Below are 20309 nucleotides of genomic sequence, written 5' to 3'. Positions count from 1 at the left end.
CAAAGCCCGGCTAATAATAAAGCGCCTGCTCTGAAGACGGCGCTTCCACAGGCTGTGCTGTCACACACACACGCTCCAAAAAAAAAAATCAGATTTTTATTTGCTATCACATTAACCTGCCTCCTCGTTCACACGTAGTGCCGGGACACCTGTAACCGTGCACACGTGCATTGTGCGCCGAACAATAGCCGGTGTCTGGCTTACAGACAAAGGGGTAAGGAGGGGTGGTGGTGATGCTGTGGAGGGGGAGGTCGATGCTGAAATATTCAGGCAGTATAACCCCGTTGCCATCTTGACAGGCCACCTCTCTCGCTCTCTTTCTGTGCGTGTACCAGTCCGAGAGTGTGTGCTTTCCAGCTCCACACACACACACGGAGAGAGAGAGAGAGAGAGAGAGAGAGGCTAGAAGGGGCGGGGAGGCAGAGTGGAGGCGGGGGAGGAATGCAAAGCTCCATCCAGTGCTGAGGATCGGAGCATTTGCGCAGATCGTCTGCGCTGTCTACCAGAGACTGGTACGTTATTTCAGCCTCGGAAGTTTGTTGCTGTAGTTTTTTCTCCTTTGTGTCTCGCTGCTCAGCCGCCCACCTGCACAGTGTCTGCGAGCAGCAGAGCAAGCAGCCGACCAGCTCAGCCCGCCGGACTTTTGTGACAACAGCATCAGGGAGATAAGATGGTGATCAAAGTGTACATAGCATCGTCCTCTGGATCCACTTCGGTAAGATTCGGGATGATTGCGTGTGGCTTGTGTGCGTACGAGGTGATGGGCGGGTGTATATGCAGCAGCCAGGCCGAACTTTTTTATTCTACTTAACTGATGTCCACCGGGCTGTCATCCTCTCAGTGCGCGGGGTGGCCTGACTCATCAGTAAGCATGCAGCTCTGCCGTCCACCACACTTTGAACGCAGCTCGAGTCTCTCCTTGATTTTCTTTTAACTTCGTGCACAGAGAAAGAGGCAGGGAGGAAGTTTGAGGAGCGAGCGGGCGTCTCTGTCTCTCTCAGCTGCGGTTTGTCACAGTGCTTCCTGGAGTGGCAGTTTATTGGGTTTTTCAGCTGAAACTAGACTGTGAACAGGAAAGGCATGCAGAAAATACAAAAATCAATAGATGAACTTAAAACGATGTGCTGTGTCACCTGATGCCAGAGCAGGACTCTTGTTTTCCTTCAGTAGAGAGGACATTCTTTTAGCTCCAGACTTGCCAGTTTCTTCCAGAGTGCAGAGGAATGATGGTGATGCAATTCTCCAGGGCCCCCCTTTTAGACAAGCAGCTGCAGCCCTGAAGCAGGGTTTAAGACTTGCAGAAGTTCTGGATCAACATAAACACGAGCACGCAGAAGCTCATTAAACACTGAGTTCTTGCACACTGTATCCTACAACTAGTCAGCATAAGATGTGACGAAAATATTGCATTTAGCATCGCGCCTTGTGTCTGCAAAGTCTCAAAACTGGAAACGTGCAACTTTTATCAGGAGAAATGCTCCAAAAAAGAACCTTTAAAGATTCCTTTAATAAAAGTGTCCAACTTTATAGTCACTTGTCGTGCCCTTGTGCTTTAGATCACCTGTAGGGCGATTTTCCTTCCGCCAGCCGTTTGTTTTCACAGCTCACATACAGGAAATAATCAAACACAGAGGCTCCTTTCAGTTGGACAGCTCTGAGTGACTTTATTGCCCTGACAGTAAATGACATTTGCACAGGCTCAGCAGCAGGCTTTAGAGCACAGGAGCTTCCTGTAGAGTCAGAGTGGAGTGAGTTTAGAGCCAGCGATGCCATCAGCGTCCTGGAGTCTGTCTGGGAAAGTGCATTACCTCTCATTGATTTGTTTTTGGTTAAGTCCTCTAGAAGAGGCGTACGAGCTTTTGCACTGCTGTTCTGCACAGACCCGTGATGTTATCATCTCCAAGCTGCGCTGTTTTCATAGTCAGCAGAGCAGCAGCGTTAGAGTTCATTTGGTTTTTTCTTACCATGTTTAACTCATTCCCTTTGATTTTTATTTTAGCAGATGCACTATTGTAGATTATTAAAGCACTTACTGAATGTCTGAATTACATAGTATTTAAAATCAATCTTCGCACATTAGCATGAGCAGGCTGCTGAGCGGGAAATTGTGGCGAAAAGCCTCTGTCCCAACTAATCTTGCTTTTTGATTGCGTCCGTGTCTACAAAACGGTGTCACCACATTCCTCAACCCAGCCCCATCTGATACTACATTAAGCACTCGAGTATAAATAAGCATGTGCAGAGAGGAAGATCCAAAAACAGGGAGATAAGTAGGAGTATTTAAAAAAAATAATGTTTCAAGCGTTTTTTGCTCTACAGAGGAAACTGAATGCAGGTCAGAGCGGCAGACTGTGTGAAGTTAGCCAGAGGGCTATATGAGGTTCAGCACTTGACAAACTACAACAGTCAGCATCATCCAGATAGATGGTTTTGTTTTCCAAAGACATTAAGTTGTGCTTTGTGTTCGAGCATTGTGTTAGCTTTTGGGGCTGATTGATTCATTTGAAAGCTGATCCGTGCAAGAGCCAAAGGTAAAAAACAAAGTACTGTTAATTTGATTGAGCTTGAGTACCAGTTTGTCATAGAAGAGCACAATATCAGATTTACAGTATGTGTCAATAGACAGATTTCAGTTAGAAAAGGCTACAGTATGGTAATGAAAAAAGAACTGAGGTGAGTTATGTCAACAGTACTGTTCCTCAAAATATGATTTAGCAAAATGCCACAAACTCCAGTTGCATACGTTGTTGCCACTTGGAAAAAAAACAATTTTTTTTCTAACAGAAAAAAAAAGCAAAATAGGGAACAACAATAAAATTCCAGAAGAATATGAATAGGAAATACTTTATCCCCAAAATTAGGAAATTACCACGTCACCAAAACATTAAAAAAACATAGCTCTATAAAAATAAAACTGTCAGAAAAGAAATAGATGTGAAAAATAGATCACTTTACACTAAAGAAATACATATAAGAAATAAATACACAATGTGAGCATTCTGGTAGGAGATGGTAAATGTATACAGTTGTAATTAGAAGTTTAGATACATCCATCATGGTCATGATAATGGTAATTTGGGGCTTTAAATGGTTTCTTTGAGCTGTTATTTTTCCAGATTTTCTATATCCAAAAACATAAACTTGGTACAAAACTTTGAAACCATTTCAGGTTTTCTCTGATATACACAAGTTGCCAAGTATACATACAGGCTCAAGTATATACATATACACTCATTAATATTGGTTAAATGTGCCTTAGCAAGTTTCACCCTGATCAGGCACTTTTGGTATCAACAAGCTTCTGGCATAATTCTGGATCGATATCTGACCATTCTTCTTGGCAGAATTGGTAGAGTTCATTTAATCTGGTTGGTTGGTTTGCACAGGCCTGGCTTTTAATCATAGTCCCAAATAGGGCTGGGCCATATCATACCGTTCACGGTAATACCGGTGTAATTTTGGGCAACGATAGGAAAATGAAATATCGCGATAGAATATGGGTAAAACGCGCATGCGCAGTGCCTATGTTTACAAACGCACATGGCGGCGACGCAGAATGAAAAGGGCGAAAGTGGATCGTTAAATGAAACGGATGAACCAGAATTGGTTTGTAAAAATGCTGCAACTTCAGTGGTGTGGAACTGGTTTAGCTTTCATCCGTCAGATACATATCAAAGCACTGTTTTTGGTAGAGCATGCTAGCGGGCCGTCGTTATTACCGTGTTGTTTGGAAAATACGGCACACTTAAAATCAATCCTTTGATTTTTCTGAAAATCGACAGTGCCCCTTATAATCCCGTGTGCTTTATGTATGAATTCTGGTTGTGTTTACTGACCTCGAAACGATTTTATGTGGTACACGGCGCTCGAAAATCTGTCAAATGTTTTAGTACGACTTTGCTAAGCTACGAAGCCGCACCGCTTGATGGATTGTCGGAGCATTACGGCTATCGTAGGCTGGAGCCTCGCGGAGTGATACGTACTGTGCTTCAGCATAATATTACCGTATTGTGTGTGTAACCTCTTTTTAAGTTTTGTGGATATTATACATGGTTATGCTCAGGATATGTCGGCCAATTTCCACTGGAAATGCTTTTTGGTTAAACTGTCAGCAAGGAATTTGCATTTGCACTGTTAAATTTTTATATAACTTTAATGCACATAAAAACAGCTGCTTGTTTAAGTGAAAATACATTGATGGGGTTTTTTTTGCACTAATAAAGTTGTGGAGTTGTAAAGTATTTTGTCTAGTGTCAATTATATCGTCAGTTATATCGTTATCGCAAATTTTCAAATGTATATCGTGATAAATATTTTTGGTCATATCGCCCTGCTCTAGTCCCAAAATATTAAATAGGGTTGAGGTCGGGGCTTTGCCAAGGCCATTACAGAAGCTAATTGCTAGCATGTGTTATCCATTCCAAAACCAGCTTTGATATGTGTTTGGAACTGATAAAGTAACTTTCAATACTTTATCAGTTGATTTAAGATGAAGTTAAAGAATTTGGAGGTAGTCCTGCTTCTTCATTAACAAGAGCATAATGCTAGGCTTTCAAACCTAACAATAGTGTACCAACTGTTGAGCATAATGCTATCACCACCGTGCTTGACAGTTGGTACACCTTTACTCCTGCAACACACCTCTTGTCATTGTGGCCAAACAGCTCAATATTTATCCCATCTGAACATAAAACCTTTCAGGAGACATTTGCATTGTGATATTGAGTTCGTGAAGTCCCATTTCGAAGTTTTAAGATGGCATTATAGCCAAAAAGCATCTTGGTTTTTTGAAGCCACAAGTGGCCATGTTTGGATTTGAGTGCTAAAAGAGAAAGGCACAGCTATAGACAGTATGGATGTGTCTCACAGGGAGAGACACCCATGTTTAGTGGCTACAATCGTAGACTAACTCAAGGTACAATACTACGAGGACTCAGTATTATCAGCACTACTTCCAGGAGCGACTAGTTAGTAACATTAACAGTGGAATCTGTTAACAGTGCCTGCACGCTTTTATAAAAACAGACATATTTTGTGCCAGTGCAAGAAGCCGTGATGCCAAGTGGCCGTTTGATGAACTGGTGTTTTTGGCACTTTCCCACATCGGTCTCAGTTTTTATCCCTGGAGGTTGCTGCTTGACTTTGGTCTGAGCTAGTTATACAGTATGAAGGAGGGTAACACAATATGAGCTGACATTATTGTATTTCCACCCAGTAATGTGAAGCAGAGCATTTGAATCACTTAGATATATAATATTGTGCTTTCGTGTGAGTTCTCTAGGGATTTTTTCAATCCTGTCGCTAATGGCTCTTTAAAACATAACCCAAATTTCTGATGTTGTACTTGTATGTAAAGAATGCCACCGGGTATCTCAACTGCGCCTGGATCTCTGGTTTTGAGCTAGGCCAAATTTGCCTAACAAACTAGAACCTTTTTTCCTTAAATACACACATGCAAATGCACATACGCACCTACAACAGTATATCTAGACCATAGACCACAAGGTCGACTTAAACTGCAAATGTCTAACGAGCCAAAGGCACTGGCCAGCACCATGGCACATTTCCTCCCTCATTTCCATGCCTGAACCACAGCCACACTGTTTTACAATTTCCTTATTGTCACAATAAATGCTCTGTGAATCTGTAATAACCTGAGGTGCTGTGGACATGCAGTGTAACTCTCTATGCCCGGGACTTTCTCCCTCAGAATGTCAGCCTTATCACGCTTTTCCCTATTGTGGATTTGATGTTAAGGTCTATAGGTCAGACGTGATTTGGGCTGGTGCTACAGTTTGTTTCTATATCAGCTACTTTTGTTGTTGTTTCACATCCAGGCAGCAGTGTGGGAATTCAGCCAGAGCAACAGTGTAAGGCTCTTTTGTAACTATATTGTAATGCTGACTGAGCTCAGGACTGGGTGGAGGCTACTGCTTTTGGTACTTTTCCAGTAAGCAACTGTTTTCAGCTGAAATCAGACGTGATCTAATCAAGACAAACGTTTATCCCTTATGAGCATACGGGGCAGGGGTTGATTCATGTTTCCTCTTGGCGCAAAGAGTGGTTTCTTTCCCATATTCAAATGTTGGGCTTCCGGGGAATATGAAAGGCTATTTGCCTTATCTGTGAAGAGCAACTGACGTTTTAAACATGTTTTCTTTCCTGTCTTATTGAAATAAACATGAGCTGAACCCAACCCTTAATCAGATGGGGTATTCAATTAGTGTCCACCATATTGATCTGAGCCAGTGTTGTGGATACGGTCCATCCAATCAATGCTTGTCATTGTCTGGCAGCTGTTAATGCCGGAGTTCTGACCTTTTCTGGGATTGATCATGTCTGGATGTGGATTGTCCTGCCATAACTCTCTCACGTGATGATAAGGAATGTAAACCAAAGTTCACGTGGTGCAGATTCCACCTCCTTCAACTGTATTCAACTCAGATTCTAGTCAGTCAACAATAATCATTCATGTAACGATTTACAGTAAGTTCCACTGAACTTACTACCAAAAACACGAGAACTAGTTGTTCTTTTAATTAATAATAAACTTAATCTGACATATTTTTGTCTAAGTAAACTGTAGTACAGGCAAAAGAAAGTTTCAAAAGACTATGAAGTACTTGGAAAAAGTCGGTACGCCCTTACTGGTTCCAAAGAAAATAAGATGGCAAGTAGCAGCCAAGTGATGATAACCAAGTGCACTTGATTAAAGTGTGAGCACCTATAGGAAAGCAGATGTTTTGGCAGTTTTTGTGGTCTGGAAGAGTGCCACAATCTTCCCAGGAATGGACGTCCCAGTAAATTCACCCTAAGGTCAGAGTTTGCGGTGCTCAAAGAAACTGCAAAAAACCCAAGAGCTCTCAGTCTGCAGGCCTCAGTTAGCATGTTAAACGTTAAAGTTCATTGAGTACAATTAGAAAAAGACTGAACAAGTATGGCCTGTTTGGAAGGTGTTGGCAGCAGAAAAGAACATGGGAGCATGCGTCAGGTTTGCAAAGATGCATCCGAACAAACTGCAAGACTTCTGGAACAATGTCCTTTGGACAGACAAATCAAAGTTTAGATGTTGGCGTAAAACAAACACAGCATATCAGCACAAACACCTTGTAGCAACCGTCAACAACGGTGGTAGAAGGTTGATGATTTGGACCAGGTACCTTGCAGTCACTGAGTCCACCCTGAGCTCACAGGACTGCATAGACTATTGTGAAAACTTTCTTTTTTACATGACTGTATGTATCGTTTTAGACATTGTGGTTTGTGCTTAGCATGGCAACTTTTAAGAGCAGATAGTCAGAGGGTAACAGTGGTCTCATTTAATTTTAACCAAGTAATAATTAAGAAATTTAAAACTATATTAAACAAGTGTTCCTGACTTTAAAGCTCAGGCAAGCTATCCGGCAATGTCTGCTATGACTTCAAAAGCATAGTTTGATATATTTTCATATTCTAATAAATCCCTGGAGTTGTCCTACTGGAGTTGTTTATCAAGGTTTCGGACATACTAGTATAGTAAGTTAATGTGGAATTGCCTGAGTCATTCCATGGGTGTGTCCGTCAGCTAATCTTGGAGTGTGATCAAATTTAATTACTGTGCCAAGTAAGTGCTATGATAGTAGTTATCAGTGATTTGAAGTGTTTGTTTCAGGCTCCTCTCTCCTAACCCAGATGATACATTTGAAATCAGTGTAGTTAGTCAGCAGTAAGTAATTGTGTGCGAGTGACTCGACACAGGAGACACGGCGCTAAGTGAGTGCTGCACAGCACCTTGAGCTAAACACTGACATCAGGGTGCTATCTTTCTCACAGTGACACCACTAACATGTTGATGTTCAGCTGGCTTAATTTGATTGTAAGCCAGACTACTTAAGTAAGTTAAGTTTACTTTGATCGTGAAGATATTTAAACAGTTTGGCCTAAAGGAAAACTGCTTACCAATTGTCAGTGCAAGACATTCAATAACTGAATGTTATTGAATGTTATTCTATGACTGAACATCCAACTGCAGGAAATGTTAAAAGGACCGCTTGATTGATTAGGAATCATTGGGTTAGGACCACGAAAGCCTGGATTAGATAGAGTAACACGGCTAATGCTGATCAGCATCCATGCAAAAGAAGCAACCCTGACATTAGTGCACCCTTTTTGGTTTTTGCATTATGTTCAGCTAAATACCAGTATTAATTTGCATGCTTGGACTCGATGCAAGAGAAGCATAGTTTATGGAAATGAAACCTCACACTTGCAGGTCTCTCCTGTAAGGCACATACTGGCCTGCCTCGCACTTCTTTTTGTGTTCTTCTTCTTCTCAAGAAGAAGATGATTGTCTTCTTCTTGAGAAGAAGGAATGATATAGTAGCATTCTGAAGAAATGGATAAGAAGTAAGTGTTTGTTTATTACCACACCCAAATCCAAGAACAGCCAGTTTTCTTCCACCAGGCGCTCAATTTGGGACTCAAGACATGAGGCAGCATTTCAGAGGGCCAGAGCTGGGAGCTCCCACTGCTCAATTAGAGTTACAGTGCAGATGGCATGTGGCCAGTTTGTCCTACAAATTAATTTTGCTTGGCAACAGTACAATGTAGCCCTGTTGGAGCAATGTCCCGAGTGCACCAAAGTGAAGCAGAAAACAGACCAAAGTATGAGAAACCTTATGCTTAACTTGTCGTCGTAGCATTTTGAGATTCAGATAATCTCCTGTGATGGTGCAACACATAAGGTGATGTATTTTATGCACGTTAGGAGACAGAGAGTCTATTAAAAAGCCTTTGAGGTTTCTGCTCGGTTGCTTTATGTTGCATTGCTTTTCGGGGCAGGTGGATAGAGAGAGAGAGCTGGTTTTAGGACTTTGCCCTTTGGAGTGAAACTGCCATGATTCAGATTGCAGCCTGGCTGATCACAGAGCACTGTCCTCCATGCCTTAGTGAAGTTTCAACAGCTATTAAATAATCCACCTGTGTCATCTGCACGCCATAAAGATGGGAGGAACCCTCGCATGGGGGCGTCGGGTCTGACACAAAGACGATACATCGATCCTTATTATGTGTTTTCGTGGTGAAGTTGGTTTACTTTTGGTGTGTGGGTGTGGTGTGTGTGTGCCGCTAAGACTGGATGTGTGTCTCTGTGTGTGTGTGTCTCCATTCAGCAGGCCTTATTTGGCTCGTGTTTGACCAGTTACCTCCTCTCAAGTCCCAGAGGAGCTAATGTTTCCGTCTGGCCTTGTAGGGCCATCCTCCCTCTTATACACACCCACCGAGAGCTCATTGGACCACAACTTCTCACACGCGCACACACACAGAAAGACACAGAAGAAGGAAGAAAACAAAGTTAAACACTCACTTTTATGCAGACTGTAGCTTCTTCTTTATCTGTCAGCAGGATGCATTTAGGCTTCTTTGTAAAGAGATGAAACCCTGCAAGATATCACCGTGGCAACCTTGATGGACCTTTATTTCCTTGTCAGTTGTAGAGCTGCATCCCCTTAGATAAAAATGTTGCTTTGCAACAAGCCGGATAGACTATTTTAGAAGTGTGACAAGTGACAAATGTGTTAATGTTTAATTTAGTGCTTTTTCCAGTGCAGCAGGATATCCTCCTGTCGAAATCAATCGCATGTGCTTAAAAATCACAGACGGTGAGAAAAACAGTGCAGCCTTTGACTCATTTTGAGATGCTTTTATTTTAAACATTTCCTCTGATAATGTGGGGAATTCCAGGTGTCTGCAGGCTTCTTCACTGTATGGTGTGTTTTTTGATACAGATGAAGTATAATCTGTGCCTGCTTAGCCTTGCCCAAGTTCATCAGCTTCAGTACTCATGTATCACTTCTTTCACTTACTAGCAGAGTGGTAACTTAGTAACAGAGAGTCGGTGATCTCTGTAGTTCTCACAGGAGAGAAAAAGTCTCCTTATTTCTAAAACAGACTCATGACAGCATGATGAACCGAGGCTCTTGTGTTTCCTCATACGGCTGAGTCATGTTTAACTGACAACTTCCCCCCTCTACCATCTTTTCTCATCCACCCGCACACAGATTAAAAAGCAGCAGCAGGATGTGATGGGCTTCCTGGCGGCCAATAAGATCGAGTTCGAGGAGTGTGACATCGCGGCCAACGAGGCCAACAGGAAGTGGATGAGGGAGAATGTCCCAGAGGAATCCAGGCCTGCCACGGGGAACCCGCTCCCCCCACAGATATTTAATGAAACCAAATATTGTGGGGTAAGACACACACACGCGCGCACACGTGGAATTATTTGCATGCAATCACCTGTTGTGATGATAAGGCTCATGTCTTCAATGCCACCTGATTAAAAGTTGACCTCAAGTATACAGAGTGTACAGAGGTGTGTCAGAGGCGTCATTTATCCCTTTGTTTTGGTTTTATAGACTGCAGCTTCACTGTTCTTTCAGTAGCTGCTGTGCTCAGTGAAAAGGCTTTCATAAAAATACACTCTGTACACTCCCTTCCCAGCACCGCAGAGCTGCCAAACATAGTTAGCAAATAGCTGGTGAGCACAGTGGGGAATCTAGCAACTTACAAGACAGCTATTGTTTTTTTAAAAGTGGAAACAGAGTTGTTGGAGACTAAAGCTGATACAAAACACGTAAGGTCTCAATATGTCACTGTTCTGTTGCCCCTACGGACGGTAAATAAAAGATGGACATAACCCCTGGGTCTGAAAGATTAAACATATGCAAACTACCTTTAATTTTCTTTCTAATGGGCAATAGGGGGAGCTTGTTTACCTGCCAAAAAGTATGATTTTATAAAAGTCTGCTTGTCATTTGATCTATAGCCTAATAAACGCTCTCTTGCTGAGTTTATGTTCAGTTTTAAACCTGACTGCTTGCAACATTATGGCCATTTTTGTAAATGATAGTCTGATTTAGAGTAAAACTGATGACAAATCTGGGTGTCTTTTAAGGTATGGTTGCATTTTTAACGTAGCAAATGTGTGTATACACGTATCAGGCAAAACTCAAGACTACTAACATGTTAAGTGAATCACAGTGATTATCTCTTCATCATGACACCTGTTAGTGGGTGGGATATAGGAGGGAACAAGAGAACATTTTGTCCTCAAAGTTCATGTTAGAAGTAGGAAAAATGGGCAAGCGTAGGGATTTGAGAGAGTTTGACAAGAACCAAATGTTGATGGCTAGACGACTCGGTCAGAGCATCTCTTAAACTGCAGCTCTTGTGGGATGTTCCAGGCCAGTGATGATACACTGACAGAGTCATGAGCGGCCAAGGATCACTGATGCATGTGGGAAGTGAAGGCTGGCTTGTGTAGTCCAACCCAACAGACTGCTGGTTCTGACAGAAAGGTGTCAGAATACACAGAGCCTCACAGTTTGTTGGGTATTGGGCTGCAGACCAGTCAGGCTGCCCATGCTGACTGCTGTCCACCAACAATGGGGACGTGAGCATCACAACTGGACCACGGAGCAATGGAAGAAAGTGGCCTGGTCACATTGAAGGCCAGTTGTCTGTGTGCATCGCTTACCAGGGAAATACCTGACACTAGGACGCCCTATGGGAAGAAGGCAAGCCAGAGGAAGCAGTGCAATGCTTTAGATATTGTTCTGCTGGGTTGAGTCCTGCCATTAATTCAGATGCTACTTTGACCTGTACCACCTACCACTGTTGCAGACCATTAACGCGTTCTGCCACAAAGCAGAAATAGTTCAGGAATGCTTTGAGAAGCACAACAACGAGTTTGAGGTGTTGACTTGGCCTCCAAAGTCGAGCATGTGTGGAATGTGCTGGACAAACAAGTCTGATACATGGAGTGAAAGTATCTGTTGCTAACTTGGTGCCAGATACCACAGCACACCTTCAGGGGTCTAGTGGAGTCCATGCCTCTGCGGGTCAAAGCTGTATTGGGAGCAAAAGGGGGGCCAACCCAATAATAGACAGGTGGTCAGAATGTTATGCTTGATCAGAGTATATATATGTACTTATATCCTCCTTAACGAACGGGCCAATCTGAACACAGCTTTGTTGAACATCATCACTCAGACATCGATTATTAACATCTGTATGCTTTAAAAAAACAAACATTTATTATAGATCCCATTCCTCATCACCCAATTCTATGTTCTCTGTTTGCGTTTATTTTTATGTTCAGTCATAATACAGTGTCCATACGTAACTTAACAGTCACCAAAATTTGTATCCTCTACAAAAATGTAATTGAGTCACCAGGTCACAGGCCTGCGAGTTGCCTCACTTCTAGTGAAAAAGTATATATGTTGATTTCTTAGTCATCCACCCCTCATTTGAGAAGCCCACAAACCAATGCATGACATCAACCAGTCTATAGGAGGAACTATATCCAGACTAAAACCTTAAGAAGTTTTCTTGCAATGGCTGTATAAATACACTAATAACACAATTAAAAAAACAAAACAGTTAAAATGAGACACATGAATTCTGCTTTCCTCTGTTTGTTTACTTTCCCATTCATTTTTTTCTATTCAGGAATCAGTTTGGCAGCTGTGCTGATCAGACATACTCTACCAAACACTACACAAACCTGATGCACTGTGTTAGCAGATGTTCGTTTACTCCCTTTGTAAACACTTGGGGCCTTTAGCATGCGTGCACTGTGGCATCATGCTGTGCTGCTAATGGGTGGCTCAAAGTGAAGGTGCACTTGCAGGATGGGCTGTATTGAATGTCACAGACAAAGACGACAGCTTTTCCCAGGGATGCTCGCAGCTGTAGGGCTCTTTTGAAAAATCCGTTTTGTGCTCTGGTGGAGAAAGAGGAGGAAGACAAAGGGTCGGAGAAGGAGCGAGGGATCAGGAATGTGCGAGACGGCTAAACCGTAGACGGGCTGAACGTGTTAGCTTGTTTACCCTGCGCTGCATTCTCAAAAGACAATGCCCTCCTATCACACTGACTGCCGAGGTCTGTCCTTGGACAGATAACACAACCTCAACTGTTTCTCACAGCCGCTCAGATTGTTGCCTCAAGCCGCACATGCTCAGAGGCTGTTTCAAATTATCAGCGCTCGGCTTCAGGAGAGCCGGATCTTCTGATTGATCTGCCTTAAACCTCTCTGTTTGTGTTTCTTCCTGCTTCGCAGAACTACGAGGCCTTCTTTGACGCCAGGGAGGAAAACGCCGTGTACGCATTTCTGGGTCTGACGGCTCCTCCGGGCTCTAAGGTAAGCTCACGGACACAGTAACACATGCTGGGTGACTGTCCCTCCTGAGAAGTGCATTCCTACACCCTCAGCCACATTTCCTGTAAAACAATCCTAAATATACACTCGTCTTCACACTTTAATTTCCATAAAGAAAACACACATTACATAATACATCTGTTCATGATATCCACCACAGCAGGCCTCCTATCGGTTCTGCAGGCTCTCTCGCTCGCTGGCACCTCCTCTCTGCCACAAAGGGGACTGCAGGGAGGTGTGCCAGTTACCATGGAGACAGAGGGGGTTTTCCTCTGAGCTGTGGCAAGGGATATATTAACCAGTATCCTCCATTTTAATATAACACACTCTGTCCCTTCCCTCTCTGTTTTTTTTCTCTCCAGGAGGCCGAGGCTAAAGCGAAGAAAGAAGCACAGCAGTAGCAGCTTCCCATCGTTCCCATCCTCACACCTCAGGCCTAACCTACATCTGGACCCAGCCTTGCCTAGACCCGGGGGGGGGATAGAAGCAACACCTTGCTCAGCTTATAAATATAATGAAGGTTTCAATGTACTTTTTCTCATGACGTTTCTGTTTCATAAATCTGCGTTCAGCCGTGCCTTGCTAGCTGTAGTTGAAAGGAGGTGCTAAAGCAGACTATTAAGGGTATCTAAAACAGCTCAGCTTCCTCCTGTTAATCTCAGCCTGATAATCCTATTGGCCCAATGACATGTCAATCAGAGCATTACCGTGAATGTGTGACTACCCGATTGGGACGACATCATCAGACCCAGTGAAATATACAAAGAAAGATTCACTGTCGGCCACAAACAACATCATCCAACCTTTGACTGTAAACATGAATATTATTGTTTTTTAGAGGTTTAATCAGTAGAAGTCTTAAATTTTTCAGCCACATTGTGTGACCCAGTAACTGTTTTCTCTTACAGTCCCACCCGCTGAGTTTATAGTTACTTTCTGTCGTCTTAAAACTGTTTTAATAGCAAACCCTTTTTCTACAAGATGATATTTGCTTAAAAGAAATGACAATACATGCAATTTTGGTGCTTTTTTGTTTTGGGGGAAGTTGGATAAGAGGCTCTTGTTCCTATTAGAATCATTTTTTTTAACAATGTGTTGGTAAATCCCTGACTTACGTAAATTGGTACAATCTCTCCTCGGAATGAAACGGCAATGACACACAAAAAGAGAATGACTCTTAAAACAGTCAGCCGATTTTGAAACGAGCTCTGCCTCCTCGCCCCGTGCTGTTCATTTTTTATGTACAATAAATAATTGTAAGTTGACTTGACGTGTCTGTTTTTGTGTTTTACTTTAGCATGTGTGAGTCATCTCAGAAAGTATTCAGAACACCTTGACGTAACTGTTTCGTAAATGTAGTTTTAAACAAATGCACTGTTTTCATCCATCTACATTCAGGAGACTGATATGTGTCGCTTATCTAAAATTCTGCAAATCTATTAAAAATCTCAAACTGAAGTAACTAAATAATAACAAGTATTCAGACACTTCACTGTGGCCCTCCAAACTGTGTCAGACTGGCAAACTCACGCAGGTCAAACACTTTACACCGCATGTTAGGACCAAAGAGTCCAAGGAGTTGTCAGTGGACCTTCAAAATAAAACTCTCCCGATCAGGGAAAGGGCATGCAACCTATTCTAAAGCTCTGAGCGTAACCAGCAGCCTCAACAGCTGTGAAATGTAAGAATAGACATTGACTAAATTTGACTGTAATAGCACAAATAGGTCCTATCTCAGATAGGTGTTCACTTTAACAGAACCTACCCAGAAGACTTGAAGCCACTAAAAGTACTAATGAAATTCAGAATCTAAAAACTCTGGAACTGATTATCATTTGAATAACACATAAAGACAAAAACTGCATTTCAAAAGTGCTTTAAGTTCACTTGGATTTTGGTCTATTACCTACAGGTCTGTAAGGCACCGTGTATTCTCTCACCAACTTAGTGGTAAGGACAGGAGTCCTAAGGTGAGATGCGTAAACCTTCCTTTCGTGGTTTCTTAAGGTTTGTGGATGGTCATATGATCAATACAACCAAAAGAAAAGATTTCCCCAATAAACATCTCATATGATGTCAGTTACATAACTGTTTCAAGGAAAACGAAACGAAATTATATCAAACTGCAGTTTTTCAAAATAAAACAGCCTACCTCATTTATCACAGCAGAAGCAGAGTTATTTTGATTTTTACTCTTTGAATTGGGTCTGATTCTGAGGTTATTAGACACTAAACGCCACGTTATATAAACTTTTCCACAGACTTTAAATACTCTGTAATTATTCTCTGACTTGAATGAATGACTGTTACTTGAGCTGAACTTTTCCTTTGCTTAAGTAACGGAACCGCACACCACCTGCTCCTCAACTTGGCGATGTTAACTTATCCTGTTATGTAAAAATGCGCTGTTCTCATTTTTTTAACTCAGATTTTCGGTTATAGATTAAATAAAGGAAGTGCCGGGGCGGGAAGGTGGAGGGGGCAGTTCTTAGATGCAGAAGTGAAACCAGACTGGAGATCTTTATAACTGCACTTACAGTCACGCAGTGCCATTAGTGCATGCAAGTGACAGAAGAAGCAAAAGAGGCAGAGGAAAAAGAAGGCCAGTTACTAGGCGGGCATGTTGGCTGAAGGTTTTCTCAGACTGCTGGTGTACAGGGAGGAGAGAAAGTTTGCCTCCAATTCCAAGCAAAAGAAATTGCAGACAAGCGGTCATTGTGCCGATCCATCCAACTGTGCTCGCTCTGACTCGAGCGCTGCAGTCCCAGGGGTGCATTCAGCAGAAGCAGGTAAAAAAAGAAGCCTTTTTTGCGATTGCAAACAACAAAACATGTTGGAACAACTGTCCCATATTAGTGTGACAGACAGTTTATCTGCACTGGGGTTTATGCAGTAACTTTGTATCCTGCTGCAGTCTAGTTTCCTCTAACTAACAAGCTTCCTCTTTTTGTTAAATGCAAACTTACCAACACACACACATCAACAGTCACTGGTTTAAAATGGTTGGTGTGACACGGTGGTGCAGTTGATAGAACTAACACCTCAGAACAAAAAGCTTTTTCTCTTAATTCAGTTAAGTTTCGGTGAGTTTCCAGACAGAGTTTGCTCATTCTGGTTATTTATTTATAGTTTGAACATGTTTAGTTTTAGATTAGTTTGTGTTAGTTTTGGTCTTCATGAATTCTTATTGTATGGAGGGCACATGTCAGAGGTTAGATTTAGGAAAAGCAGTACAGAAACTACATGAAAAACACAGAACCTTCTGAAAGCAGTGAACTCACAGTCTTGTAAACACCCAAAATGTGTCTGTCAAAGCCTCGTCAGGCAAGTTTTGATCAAATTTTAGCAAACTAACAAACTATGAATATATACTCTATACTTTTTTATTTTATTTTAGTTATTTTCCCAGGTTCACAAAATCACTTCATTTAGAGTTTTTTTTTTCAAAGGTGTGATTTTTATTCTCATTTTATTTAACTATTATAACCTTTTTTTGAACGTAATAGGATAAAGTGTGGTATAGGTGACAGTGGATTTATGATATTTTAAAGGTAAAAACTTGTTGAATCTAAAACTAATATTACCCATATTGTAGTTTGGTTAAATAATTTAACAGCTGTATCAAATAATTAAATATAGCTAATAAGAAGCAATCCATTTGTAATTAATCATTTGTCCTTTATCTGGTTTCATATTGGGAAAAACATTGTAAGCAAGCATGTAACCAGTTTCTCTTCTGTAATCAGGGATCATAGAGGAAGATCTCAACTCCAGCCAACCCCAGACTCTCAAAGTGGTGCCTCAGAGACCTGTAGCCCTCTCAATCCCCACTGACCTGTACCCCCTTTACATAGAAGACTGTAGCTTGCTGGAACAGTATCCAGACCTGCAGGTGGCTGACTCAGGCCGCATCACACACAATCTACTGAGAACTGCTGTCAGCCAGCATGATTTCTGCATCCAGTCTCCCATCTCTCAAGTTTGTCCAAGCACAGCCCAGCAAGAGCCACAGAATTCAGTACCATCCATACCAGACCAGGGTTATCTAGCAATGGGGGACAGTGTGAACATCAGCCTGGATCTGCCTGGATCGGGGCTAGAGCCCATGTCTAACTCGGTGCTGAACGGGCTGCTGGAGAAACAGCTGGAGGAGGTGTACATGCAGCATCTAACTGAGAACTTAGCTCGGTGCAACTCCCACCTGGGGAACAGCCTCCTGCACGGCCTGGTGCCCCCGCCGCAGCCTAGCAGCCAGTCAGAGGGGGAAGACTCATTACTGGGATGCATGGAAGAAAGCACAGAAGACAGCAGCAGTAAAATTAGTTATCTGAACACCCATAACTTAGTGCCCTGCTCCTCCAACTTCAGCTCCCCAGTGTTGAGGATTTCAGAGGCGGAAAATCCTCATCCACAATGATCCTGCAAAAGCTTTAAATATTGTGACCTAGACGTCTTTGCTTCAGTGCTTCACACCCAAGTTTACACACACACGATTGTATCCACTATATCAGTGCTATTTTTATACAAAGCCTTGCTCTCTTGCTTAAGATGCCTGAAACTTAGCTGCTTTCATATGCCATCTGCTGTTAGATTTGAGTATTACACCACCGTGGAGCTACTTGTTATACATTCAAATGGATTTTACTGACTTGGGAATGTGTTAAGTGTTTGATTTATAATAAAGCAAGATATAACAAAGTATCAACTTGTGGTTGTTTACAACTGCGTTTTATTAATCTGTTGCTTTTTACCAACACCTGTAAAGCTATCTTGTACCCATCTACTTACTTAGACAGCAGAAAGCTGGATATTGACATTTATGTGTGCTATGAAAAAATAAGGTTTTCACTACAAAATAACTGATTCAAGTGTGATTACAAAAAGCCTTCGGACTGCCTGATATCTAATAGAGGCCAGGAGAAAAAGGTGATAATGCCATGTTAGCAACAGAGATTAAACACAACCCCACCGACAAGGCCCCCCTTCAACACAAGCACAAACTTTACATGTTATCGACCAGTTCTATGCAAACGTGTCTGATTAGGTTTCCATGATGACTTCCACGGGTGTGTACACATCACCTTGTTTGATCTGCGCAGGCAGATAAAGGAATAGGAGAAAGCAGGTTCTTCCGGTAGTCCTGAGACTTCCTAACTCATCCAGAGATGTTACCTTGTTAAGTTTAGAGGATAGGCTTTAGTACAGCTGTTTCCACCATGATTATTTAAAGTAGTGGTTAGGTTTTTGTTTAAAGGGACCCGAAGATCACTCTAGCTTTGGCATCAACTGTCAGAGCAGCAGTCTCAAGAAATATGATTGATCTGGCTGTTAAGAGGAAACGCAAATCATCCTCACAAGTAGGCATCCTGCAGTGAGGTTAATGGTAATTCATTAACATGCACCAACATAATCTTTGGAAGCCTAAGGCATGCTATTCATCTGTGAAAAGAGATGGAAAACAGAGATTTAACTGAGGTTATCTTGTAATTAATAGATTAGAATTGGCAGTGTGATCAGGCTTTGTTATATGTAGCCTCTGTGTGGAGATTATGGCAGGTAAATCCAAGGTAATTTAGAGGAGCTAATCTAAAAATTGAATACAAAGACAAAGGACAGGGGTAAATTAGATTTAACTTGTGGGAGATGTATTAGTCCCAAACCGAGTGAACAGAGGAAATTAAGTTATTATGTTTTATCTGATATAAGCTTGAAGTCTATTGAGATGGATTCAAATACCTCATGTTTGTTGTTAAATGTGTTCATCTGAACCCAGTCTAACTTAACGCTTGTTTCAACCAAGTCAAACTATCAGCCCGTGTTTTTGTTTTGGTCAGTTTGCTCTGAGCTACAGTCTTTGTATTTTAGTATCTGTCCATTATCTGCAAATTTATAATCATTTTCATCAATTCATTTTTAAGAATTTTACTTCGTCATGAATACATTTTTATTTAAACCACTTCTCACTGACTTTCAGATTATGCTTAGCGCTTAGCTGAATGTAATGCTAAGCATAGTCAATGATGGTTAAATGTTTTGGATATTCATGTAGCTAACTTGTTATTATCATCATTATTTTTTAACTAACTATGAAACAATTCTTCCATTACTTTTTTCTGCTATGCTATTTAACGTCAGTTTAGTGTTTCACAACATGTTAATCCAAACCGTTAGCTAACAGTTTTAGCTGTTTTTAGCTATACGTTTAGCTAGCTATTTCAAGTATTTATTATTCACTCTTTGGCCCAGTATTCATGCTGTTCTAATAATTTTTGCCTTCTCTTTGTCTATTTGAAGTCCTTATTCATAACTCACACCTGTTCAGGATCACACAATTTATTTACTAAAATATTTTTTAATTTTTCTGATTAGCAAAGCTAATATTGCCACATACCAACTACTACAGAGGTATCCCTGGGCAGTTGTAGGCTACCTTGTGTTTTGAATCACTTCCCCACTTCACATTGATAACATTATGCCTTATTAGGGGCCCTATCCAGTGTAATTACACAAGTGTTTTCAGCTGGCTGATTAGACCTCAGTAAAGGCAGAAGCAAGCAGGAGTTATATAAGGTCCTGTGGTAGAAAGTGGAAGCTATTCAACTTTAACAGGTTCCGGCATCATCAAAAGGACGTGGTGTAGGGGAGACCGGGGATAGTTGTAACATTTTTGACATTTCTGTCTGTAAATTGGAGCTCTTTTAAGGTAGTGGATTCAAAATGTAATGCCAAGTATTTACATGTCTCTGCTATTAAATAGTGCAGCTATTTTCTCTGCAGCACAATTACCCATTGCATGGTATGGTCTCAAACACAAAGAGTGAAATGTTACAATTAACCCCATAGTCTGGGTTAGTTGTAACATATCATGGGGTGAAATGTAACACAATGAAATAAGGGTACTGGCAAAACATTAACATGTAATCTTTTTTATTCAACACATGAATGCACTTAGAGCCATTTATGTAGCTGTGTGTGTGTGACAGAATGCAGAAATCTAGATTTTGAACATCTTCCAACCCCCCAAAAAAGACAAATTATGGAATTTTCTGCAGCTGAATATTTCATTAATTTTGGTTGGTCTTCCTTGAGTTTGGCCTCATTGGCTCAGTGG

General features: G+C 41.6%; 2 protein-coding genes across 2 annotated transcripts; both read left to right on the top strand.

The window, feature by feature from the left end:
• Positions 1–451: 451 nt before the first annotated feature.
• sh3bgrl (SH3 domain binding glutamate-rich protein like) lies at positions 452–14463 on the top strand. Its single transcript, XM_063499145.1, has 4 exons — positions 452–715; positions 10038–10223; positions 13100–13180; positions 13561–14463. The coding sequence occupies exons 1-4, from the start codon at positions 671–673 to the stop codon at positions 13597–13599; spliced, it is 351 nt and encodes a 116-aa protein (XP_063355215.1). The 5' UTR covers positions 452–670; the 3' UTR covers positions 13600–14463.
• A 1293-nt stretch (positions 14464–15756) lies between these two features.
• On the top strand, positions 15757–17877 carry si:dkey-237j10.2 (uncharacterized protein LOC568721 homolog). Its single transcript, XM_063487793.1, has 2 exons — positions 15757–15987; positions 16945–17877. The coding sequence occupies exons 1-2, from the start codon at positions 15819–15821 to the stop codon at positions 17613–17615; spliced, it is 840 nt and encodes a 279-aa protein (XP_063343863.1). The 5' UTR covers positions 15757–15818; the 3' UTR covers positions 17616–17877.
• Positions 17878–20309: the final 2432 nt, after the last annotated feature.

This window comes from Pelmatolapia mariae, linkage group LG2 (genome assembly GCF_036321145.2).
Source record: "Pelmatolapia mariae isolate MD_Pm_ZW linkage group LG2, Pm_UMD_F_2, whole genome shotgun sequence".
NCBI lineage: Eukaryota > Metazoa > Chordata > Actinopteri > Cichliformes > Cichlidae > Pelmatolapia > Pelmatolapia mariae.
The sequence above is the reverse complement of the archived record's forward strand: the minus strand, read 5'-3'. Positions and strand labels throughout refer to the sequence as shown.

Coding starts and splice junctions, on each gene's coding strand:
- sh3bgrl (XM_063499145.1), top strand. CDS start 671: ATGGTGATCAAAGTGTACATAGCATCGTCCTCTGGATCCACTTCG. Junction 10,224..13,099: donor ATGAAACCAAATATTGTGGG/GTAAGACACACA, acceptor CCTGCTTCGCAG/AACTACGAGGCCTTCTTTGA. Junction 13,181..13,560: donor CGGCTCCTCCGGGCTCTAAG/GTAAGCTCACGG, acceptor TTTTCTCTCCAG/GAGGCCGAGGCTAAAGCGAA.
- si:dkey-237j10.2 (XM_063487793.1), top strand. CDS start 15,819: ATGTTGGCTGAAGGTTTTCTCAGACTGCTGGTGTACAGGGAGGAGAGA. Junction 15,988..16,944: donor GGTGCATTCAGCAGAAGCAG/GTAAAAAAAGAA, acceptor TTCTGTAATCAG/GGATCATAGAGGAAGATCTC.